At 36.4% G+C, this 10643-nt stretch overlaps 1 protein-coding gene across 5 annotated transcripts in view; it reads left to right on the plus strand.

Annotated features, from left to right (window-relative positions):
* Nucleotides 1-10643, plus strand: part of NT5DC1 (5'-nucleotidase domain containing 1) — a 244985-nt gene that overhangs the window by 14367 nt on the left and 219975 nt on the right. For all 5 annotated transcript variants that reach the window (XR_013345618.1, XM_077812970.1, XM_077812971.1 and 2 more), the window contains exon 6: nt 2109-2190. Coding sequence is in view for 4 of the 5 variants with exons in the window: in XM_077812970.1 (XP_077669096.1) it covers nt 2109-2190 (82 nt within the window). In the remaining variant the exon portion in view is untranslated. The remainder of the gene's footprint in view (nt 1-2108; nt 2191-10643) is intronic.

Consider the following 10643-nt stretch of genomic DNA (forward strand, 5'->3'; position numbering starts at 1 on the left):
GAAATAAAATAAAAAATCCTTCATCCCCCAAGACCCAGAAGCAGACCATATATAGGGCCCTTATGCAAATCCATATTTGGAGTAGTAGACATTAAGTTAGTATTAGCCACAGTATTGATTTTTGTAGCTCTATACAGCCCTGTAGCATTAATGAATGGGTCTTTATTCCTATCTGAATACAAATTTGGGGTGGGGGTAAAGATCTCAAAGGCAGTCCCATGAAATCATGTTAACCATTACACCAAAAGCCGTGCTAACAAGCGTATTGAGAGGTTCCAACACTGCTACAACAATTCATTTTTATAATACAGCAACATTACATATCAAACTTTAAGCTTTATTGGCTAGCTTAAAGAAATAAAACTATTTCAGACTATATTGCATGCATACTACTGCCGTTTACCTTCTGTGACTGGTCATTATGAGCATGGGAACACCTTTACTCTGTGGTGTGTACTGATTGCTTGTTTGATTTTTGGGTGTATTTCAAGGGACTAATTACAATCTGTTCTGGGATTCAGGTATTTGGGAAATTGCTTCTCTCCATATATCCTAACATGGCAATTGAGATCAGCAGAGACACTTCTGCTGTCAGTTCTTAGATAGATCCTTCTAGGAATGATGAGAATGTGTGTTTTTTATAGAAGGTTCCTGTCTGTAGAAATGCTTTCCTCGATCTTTTTGCCAGAGCCAGGTTTAACAGGCTTCCAAGTGTGATGTAAAGCATTTCTGCTAAGCCCGGCTTTTGGCTTTTATCTGGCATTGGGGAGGAGTTATTGGCAAGATCACTAAGTCCTAGTAGTTATTTTTGCCAGTTTTAAGGGCAGAATGTGGGCACCATAAATACGTTAAAAATGCCATAAAAATGACTATATAGGTAAATAATATCAACCTACCAGTTTAAAAACAAAATCTACATCCTCAGGAACTGAATTTCATATATCAGTAATCCAATATATTATCCGCGGTTGTTGTTCTAAGTACTTATATGGCCCTCTTCACCATAATGTTTCTGAGCGCTGCACAAAGGCTGTGTCTACACTACTGACCTTACAGTGGCACAGCTGTACTGCTGCAGCTGCTCCGCTGTAAAGTCTCCTGTGTAACCACTCTATGCTGGTGGGAGAGAGCTCTCCTGTTGGCATTATTAAACCATCCCCAATGAGCAGTGGTAGCTGTGTTGGCAGGAGAGCATCTCCCACCAACATAGTGCTGTCCACACTGGTGCTTCTGTCAGTGAGACTTCTGTCAGTCGAGGGTGTTTTTTTTCACACCCCTGACTGACAAAAATTTTACCAAGATAAGTGCTAGTGTAGACAAAGCCAAACATTTAATTTTTTTTCCTCCCAGTATCCTTGTGAGGAAGGGAAGCATCTTCTGGTGACAGACTGGGAACAGATGCCTTGAGAGATTAAAGCCCAGATTTTTAAAGGTATTTAGCCATTGCACTGCTCAGCGTTGCAATGCTTAACAGACCTAGGAACCCAAATTTCATTGACTTTCACTGACTCCTAAGTGCCTAAGTCATGTTTGAAAATATGACTCAGGCTCGTGAAGGCAAGCCTACACTTAAAATGCTGAATAGGTGCAGCTGCACTGATATAGCACTTTAATGAAAATGCTGTAAACCCATGGGAGAGAGCTCTCCTGTTGGCTACTTAATCCACCTTCCCAAGAGGGGGTAGCTGTGTCAGCTCCCACTGACATAGCGCTGTCTACATCGGGGTGTTAGGTCAGTGTAACTATGTTGCTGAGGTGTGTGGATTTTTCACCCCCCCGAGCGATGTAGTGTTACCGATTATAGGTCTGTACTGCAGACCACACCTAAGTCAGAAAGGTGTGGCAGTGCTGAGCTGAGCAATGCCTAAAATACCTTTAAAAATCTGGACCTGAGTGACTTGTCTAAGATGGCACACAGTCTGTAGCAGAGCCAGCTGCTGAACCTTGATCTCTTGAGTCCCAGGCCGTAACACTTTGCTTTCAAATAATCGTTGTTATTTATTAATGACGTTCACTTTATTTGCGCATGTAAAAATTGATACCTGACATGCTCACGGGTGTGTGTGTGTTTGTTTATTTATTTATTTATTTATTTATTACTCTTACAGCATGACAGACAGACAAAATACGACTTTTGGAAGGATGTGATTGCTGCTATACAGCATAACTATAAAACCTCAGCTTTTAAAGGTAGGCAAGTTAATTCAAGACATGCTTACTACAGTAGGCTGAAAATATATGTAGGCTTGGCAGAAATCAATGTTTATTTTTGTTAATAATTTCACCAGATAATATCAATGTTTATTTTTAAGATTTTTTCTTAAAATTTTGATTGATCTAAATTTTCACAGTTGTGCAGAATTGTGGGTTTTAAGCATTTTTATTCATATCTGTTTAAATTTTCATAGTTGCAGGAAATTATGGGGAATCAGACAATAATTATTTAATGACAGTAGATGTTGAGTTAAAGTTAAAACTTTATAACCATTACATCACAAATTGTCAACATCACATGGAAAAATATACAAAGTAAATATTCTTAATCAGTCTCTAAATTCTCAAGCAGCATTTTACTTACTTTGCCTATCTATACATTTTGATTTTCATCGATGGAAATATTTTTTCATAGGTTTGTGTTTGTATGGGAAATCGATGTTTCCTGATATTTACCAATAAAAATCTAATCTGTCCAAGCCTATTTATATATTTACTGAAGCAGAAACTTCTACATTTGCTTTGTTACTAAAATTGGTCATCATTAGAATTAAAAATGTACTCTGTGCATGTTAACCATATCAGTGTAACTCTGGACACTCTACCTGCCTTCAGTTTAAGCATTTTGATGGATTTCATAACACTTTTCGGGTGCTACCTTACTGAATTACTGTGACTTAAAAGAAGAAAACAGTTGACTCTTTCTCAAGATTGGAGGAGTAGGGGTGAAAGGTAGAATGAAATACTGTAATTTATGCATGCACATTGTGTACAAATATGATCCTGCATTAACTATTATTTTTAGTAAGACCAAAAAAAAAAAAAAAGACAAAATATTACGGGAGTATTTAGCAAATCAAGTTGTGTCATTGATTGAACACTGAACATTCCTACCCCTCTAATTTTGCCTAGAATTACTTGTACGATGATGCTGTTTCTCTGAAACATTATTCTGTGACCTCCTTTTTTAAATAAGAGGTTGAGATGATGGTTTTTATTATTAATTACAAACACTATAACACCGTGGTTCATATTTATTGGAATTGCAAGGTATGTGGTTCCATAGTATAGACAGTTTGATTTGTGAAATGAGGTAGATAACGTTTTTCTACTGACTTTCTATTAATGTGTGTGACTATATCTGCTAAGAATACATTTCTTGAGTCTCTTGAATGGGTACATACATTTAATTGAAAATATTTTGGTTTAATGTAACTTTTTTAAGGATTGCATAAAATTAAATTATACATTGAAAATATAATAGTTTTGATTCTTTGTTGATACTTTTATGTTCAGTATTTGCTGGGTAGAGATGTGTCTTAGTGTTTGTCAGACCATGTAGGGGTTTATTAGAGATGTACTTTATTTTAAAATATTCTCAACAAGTTTTTAAAATATATTTTTAAAAAAGAAATCAGCAAAATTGTTTGTGGTAAAGAGGTTCTAAGTAAAACAACTACTTAGTGTTGCAAGTGGATGATACCAGAATGTATTTCACAAATAATGACCAGATATTCATAAACATACCTTTCTATATCATCTGTCTTCTATTTTCCATTGGGTGCAAAGTGTGATATTGGAAATTTGTGAGAATCTTTAGGAAATCAAGGAAATCTTCATTCAAATACGTATTTTTCTGCAATGAATGAGCTTGCTAACACATAGGAAGAAAAATACATTTTTCATTAGCTGTCGTTCTTCTGTGGAATTTGCATTAAGACCCTTGAACTGAACAAGGCTTTGCTTCTAAAGCATATTGATTATGTACATTTCTGTGCTGTAGAACTTCTCTAGATAGCATTGAGCTGTACACATAAGGCCAAATTTCCAACTTGATCTCCAGAATTGTGCCTGCAAGTTACATGTTTGCGTGTGCAAATAGCTATTTGTATATGAAAGTGGGGGGGGGGGTATGTGTACAAACAGATGAATGCACATAATTTGTGTCCGAAAGCTTGATCCTTCATAATCCTGTCAGTGGCAGTGTTTATTTTAGTACACAAATACTTCTCTTTTACAACAGTCCAAGGAGGACTGATGTATTAATTTAAATGAAATAAATTTAAGGTCCTCAAGGAATTCATTCTGAAACCCTTGGAGGAGAGGAAGGTGATCAGGAACAGTCAACATGGATTTACCAAGGGCAAGTCATGCCTGACCAACCTGATTGCCTTCTATGATGAGATAACTGGCTCTGTGGATATGGGAAAAGCGGTGGATGTGATATATCATAACTTTAGCAAAGCTTTTGATACGGTCTTAAAAAAGTATGGATTAGATGAATGGACTATAAGGTGGATAGAAAGCTGGCTAGATTGTTGGGCTCAATGGGTAGTGATCAACAGCTCAATGTCTAGTTGGCAGCCAGTATCAAGCAGAGTGTCCCAGGGATTGGTCCTGGGGCTGGTTTTGTTCAACATCTTCATTAATGATCTGGATGATGGGATGGATTGCACCCTCAGCAAATTTGCCGATGACACTAAGCTGAGGGGAGAGGTAGATACTCTGGAAGGTAGGGATAGGGTCCAGAGTGACCTAGACAAATTGGATGATTGGGCCAAAAGAAATTTGATGAGGTTCAACAAGGACAAGTGCAGAGTCCTGCATTTAGGATGGAAGAATCCCAGGCACTGCTACAGGCTGGGGACTGACTGGCTAAGTGGCAATTCTGCAGAAAAGAACCTGGGGATTATTACAGTGGATGAGAAGCTGGATATGAGTCAACAGTGTGCCCTTGTTGCCAAGAAGGCTAACAGCATATTGGGCTGTATAGGTAGGATCATTGCTAGCAGATCTTGGGAAGTGATTATTCCCCTCTATTCGGCAGTGCTGAGGCCACATCTGGAGTATTGTGTCCAGTTTTGGGGCCCCCGCTACAGAAAGGATGTGGACAAATTGGAAAGAGTCCAGTGGAGGGCAACAAAAATGATTAGGAGGCTGGTGCACATGACTTATGAGGAGAGGCTGAGGGAACTGGGGTTATTTAGTCTGCAGAAGAGAAGAGTGAGGGGGGATTTGATAGCAGCCTTCAACTACCTGAAGGGAGGTTCCAAAGAGGATGGAGCTAGACTGTTCTCAGTGGTGTCAGATGACAGAACAAGGAGAAGTGGTCTCAAGTTGCAGTGTGGGAGGTCTAGGTTGGATATTAGGAAAAACTATTTCACTAGGTGAAGCACTGGAATGGGTTACCTAGGGAGGTGGTGGAATCTCCATCCTTAGAAGTTTTTAAGGTCAGGCTTGACAAAGCCCTGGCTGGGATGATTTAGTTGGGGTTGGTCCTGCTTTGAGCAGAGGGTTGGATAAGATGACCTCCTGAGGTCTCTTCCAACTCTAATCTTCTATGATTCTATGGAATGGGTCGAAGGTATTAACATAACCCAGTCACTGTCTAGCATTAAGTAGTGTTAAACAAGGTCCAGGGATTGGTATACAGGGACCTTAGCTGCTTAGTACCATGGCAAACGCACCATTAAAATATTTTTAACCTTTTATTAAAGATACAGAGAAGAAGGAAAAACTGTTAAAGCATTTGAAATGTAAAGTATTAAGTAAAGCTTTTGTTTTAACAACATTTCTTGTTCCCTCTCCCTGTAGCAGGGACCGCTCTCCCCCCGGTTTGACAGTCTCTTAGATGGTATCAAAGATGGTAGTAGCTGTTGTTGGGGTTTTTTTGGTTAGAAGAGAAGAGGTTAGTTGAAATGAGCTGGAGCTGTTGCTGCTGCTGTAAAAATCCAATCTTGTTTAATCTCAGGTGATGTCTGGGATTTAGCTGGAGCTGATCGGGTGTGTGTGGGGGGTAATGTCATCTGGATCCTTTTCTGGCCCAGTTTGGTCAGGACATCCCTCAGGATTAGAATGAAGAAGGTCTGGGGTTCCAGGAGGTAATAGGGATGGCAGCCATGATGGTGACGTTCCAGTTGTCTTCGTCTGTTCTTCCCTGTTCCCCACCCCTCACAGAAAAAAGTGTGTGTTTGTTTTTTAAGGACCCTCACAGGGAAGGGTGGTTGGAAAAGCCCACCCTCATTATTTTGTTCACAAACTAGGCCTTATATCTGACACAACAATTTTGGTTCATTAATTTCTGGTTCCACATTTTCTGTTTTATTACCAAGTATGATTTTAATATAGTTGATCCATATCAGTAGGCCCTTTTTGTGTAAACTGATTGAGTTGTTCTGTCTCCTTTTTGTATCATTTGCAAAATGGTAAGTTTTTGATAGTTTGCCAGCAGTATCTGAAAGAATCCCTTTTAAAATTACTTCATAGAATATATTTAATAGTGTGTTCTGTAAGAATCATTATTACAAAACTCATGACTAGTTTAAAAGTATTTCTGGCCGTTTTGCTAGTTCAATATCCTTCAGATTAATTTATGTGAGATATTTCATTGTAATATTTCTCATCTTGTAGAAGTGAGCAAAATTAAAAAGTTAAAGCACATTTTATTTTAACATTATGCTTTCTAAAGCTTACGGCAGGAATTTGTGAACATTTACACAGTGTGAACTAACAATGGTTGAAAATGGGTTTTCTTCCACAGAAAAATGAAAAAAAAAATCACTTTTGTCTACATTTTTCATGGTAAATTTTTATTTTTATTTTGGCCAAAATCCAAAATATTTCAATTCTAAGATGCTGTTTGGGTGCCTCACATCCCATCCTTTTCTGATAGGACTATAATCTGCCATGCTGCACCATGCCCCCTGCTTTTAGAAAAGGGGGGAGATGTATTGCAGGAATCCCTGACCATTGTGTATCATAGGAGATGTAGTCTGGAGGGAAATCTAGCCCACAGAGGAGAATGAGGACATAAGACAACTGTACTACAAATCCCATGGGGCATTGTGGCCGCATTTACAGCAGTTCAGTTTTTGTTTTTTTTAATGGGAAAAAGTAAATTTCTGTGGGAAGCAGACATTTTGTGAACACTTTTGTTGAACTGAAAACCTGATTTTGATGGAAAACTTTCCACCAGCCCTAATGTGGACCACAGTTTAATTCAGAGAGCGCTTTGAGGACTGATTTCCTTCCCATTCATCTTCCAAGACGCTGCCTCCCCCATTTGCATTCTCTTTATGTTTCTGCAGTAACGAAAGCAATTGGGCATATAGACAGTTGATATTATGAATGTATGTAGAGTATTTTTAGCTGTCTGTTCATGTAGTTCCATTGGAGATAAGCAGAGTATGCACTAATTCTCCAAGTATTACCAGTAAGCACTCTATAGACCATAGTTTCAGGACCTCATGTTTAAAGGACACACTTCTAATTTTTTCTTTCTTGATTGTCTTTTTAAACATTTTAAGAAACACTACAGGTCATGGTTATTGAACCTAAATGCCAACATATTCAAAAGCTGAAATAACTTCAGATTTTCCTATCTATTTTGTATTATAGTGAAATTGATAGCAATTCTTAATCAACTGTCATTTTTTATGTATACTAAACGTTAAATTCAGGAAGGAAGATTATTTGAAACCAGAAAACTTTCTGAAACTTTCTTTTCCTGCTCACAGCTAATGGTCATTACAGAATTTGTACTGGCAAAGGAGGACTAGACTTCTGGTACTTTACACTGTTGTTTTAATTAAATATATTTTTCTTCCTCTGTGAGTAGGAGTAAATTATTTGTTTTGTTTATAGAGTATTTTTAAAATATGGTTGTTTGTTTTTAAAAATGGTGAAAATTTTTTGAAAGAAAATGAATCTTCATTCTGAGCTCAGCATCCATGACTTTTTGTTCTGATTTTTCCTTATTTTTTTCTCTGGCTGCATTTAATTCACTTCTGATTTGACATTTTTTCCGTTAATTGCATTCCTATGTCTGGTGTTTCTTGGAAGTCCAATAACCTTTGTAGTACCTGCCTAAGAAGAATTGGGGTCTGTCACTGCTTTCTGTAAACGTAGATTGTGAATCCAAAACTAAAAACAGCTTGGTTTGCAGCTTGGACTTGCAAAATTAAAACTGGATGACTGAAATCCAGATTTACCACCAAAATCCCTCTCTAGCCATCCAAAGTTTTTTGAGGTTATTTAAAATCTGATTATACTTATGGCTAGATAGTCTCTGATACAACAATATGAAAAGTTCATTAATAAGTCACTGTCTTGTTGTACTGTTTGTCTAAACTCCTATAAAGCAAGCCTAAGTGTTTCTGTTCATTAGATGAATGAAGAGGTAAGTGGGTAACAAGTTATTCATCTCTTAGGGATGTCTGTTCTAACATTGATGCAGATTAAGATTTCATAAAATGTACTCTCAGTAGTATTAGTTAATACCCTTCTTCCTCCTGCTTAAAAAAAAGGTACTGTAACTAATAAAGATTTGTGAGGCATCAATCTGTCTGATGCTCGGTACATGTTGGCAAATTTAGCACGTTTTTGGATTGTCTTCAGTATAAAGTAATTGTGAAAACATTATCAGAAGATCAGTTGTACTTGCCAATGGAAGGTTTCCTACATCCACTACCCTGTGGCTGTTAGCACTTTCCAAATGGAAGTGCCAAATAAATTGAATGTATTGGCAGCAAAGTATATCATCCTGAAATACTGGAAAGATGCTTTGGGCAGTCAAACGGATTAATGATCTATCACAAGATGATTGCATATTAAAATAATTTGTTGTACAATAAATTAGTGATCCTAATTCATGAATTATATTGGGATATGAGGAGAAAAGACCAGGCTGATAATCAAAAAGGCCAATGTGCCTGGAATTTTCAGTTTGGCTCAAGAGGAAGGAGAATTTATGTGGTGTTTGGATATTGTGTTTAGTGCCTATTATGTTGCCAGTCAGCCTTGCAAAACTATCATGAAAATTTACCAACCCACTCAGTAAATCTACTTGGCCGCAGTAGCATAAATCTTATTTGGCTCCCCCAGAAAGCATTGTTCATTGTAGGCAAAGAAATGACTAGAATTTTGCAAAGCTGTTGCATAATAATTTATTACAATTTTTAAAAGAATACATATTGACTTAATAATAGACCAATTTAAAGATGAGCTTCACTTTTTTATTAATACCAAAGTTTTATCAAATTGGAAAACAAAATAGAAGTGTTTAGAAAAGAAAAAAAAATGCTGGTTTCAAATTAATACAGTCATTGGCTTGGGTTTCATAAAGAAATAGTATAATCAAAAAAATGGTAAAACATGGATTTTTAGCTTTTAGTAAGGGTAACACTGACAAAGCATCTGTGTAAAAGCAACTTTCAGCTTAAAATAAACAATAAAATCAGTTTTTCAGGTTTATTTGACAAGCCTCTCTGATGCATACTCTTCTTTGAGAGCCATGCATGGACAGAAGAATCTTATATGAACAAAAGCCTGATTACACTGTTACATTGCTATTTTGTACATTTGACAAAAAAAATATACAATTAAAAATATTTACTTAGTTGATTTGCTTATCTATGTACCACTAACTTCAGTGCTGAGTACTATATATTAGATGAATGCTGTATCCAACAAATTAATGAAACATTAAATATATGTGTGAACAGTAAATCCGACAGTGTGATCTGTTGGCTGATTTAATTAGCTCTGCCGGGAATTTATCAGATATGTTATTGAATAATGCACATTCCCAATTTTCATTAATTGGGAACTAATAAAGATATATGCTTTTTAAAGAAATAAACTTACTGTTCATGAAAAACAGTGTGGGTAAGAGACTGCTTCTAATGATTGTAGGTGATAAAGCTATTTTAAATTTGGAGTACAACAGTATATACATGAATATCTGTGTTTTGTTATAGATCTATACTGCCAGTTTCTAAATTTACTGACAAAAACAGTTGTAACATTTACTCAGAACATTAGTTAGTCTACAGCACCTTAGTTTAAAATTTGTTTTCAAAATACTGCATTAGTGTGTTGCTGCAGATTATAAAACCACATTTCTAAAAAATCATTGCATAGATTTTTAGATGCACAATCTGAGTATTCATCTTTAACCTTAAATGCTTGGCTTTTCAGATGTATAGTTTTTTTTAAATAAATCCTTCAAAAGACGACCCTTATCTAAAATAGACATTTAAATTTAATTATTATAATACAAAAGACTTGCTTCCAAAGTCTTCCTGTCCTTTCTGTCCATCTCTGTAACTTTTTCCCTTCACCCCCGTTGAAGAGAGCCCTTAAAAGGACAACACCCCTTTTCTTGCAGATGGCTGAACAAGTGAGTTTCTCTTTCTTTACTTCTGACTATTTGATGAACCAGTTTTAAGAGATCCCTCCAGCGAAATCAGTACCTTAGTAAGATATAAAATCCTGTTATGCCTAAAATCTTTGGAAACATATTTTTTTAAGTTGATGAAACTTCATAAACATGTCTATTGTTATTATAACAAAGTAAATTAGTGTTCCCTTTTTCTAAAAGCAATCTCTTGAACATTGTTATGAACACACTAAACTTCTGTGACTGATTA

The sequence above is a fragment of the Eretmochelys imbricata genome, chromosome 3, assembly GCF_965152235.1.
Source record: "Eretmochelys imbricata isolate rEreImb1 chromosome 3, rEreImb1.hap1, whole genome shotgun sequence".
In the NCBI taxonomy this organism is placed as follows: Eukaryota; Metazoa; Chordata; order Testudines; family Cheloniidae; genus Eretmochelys; species Eretmochelys imbricata.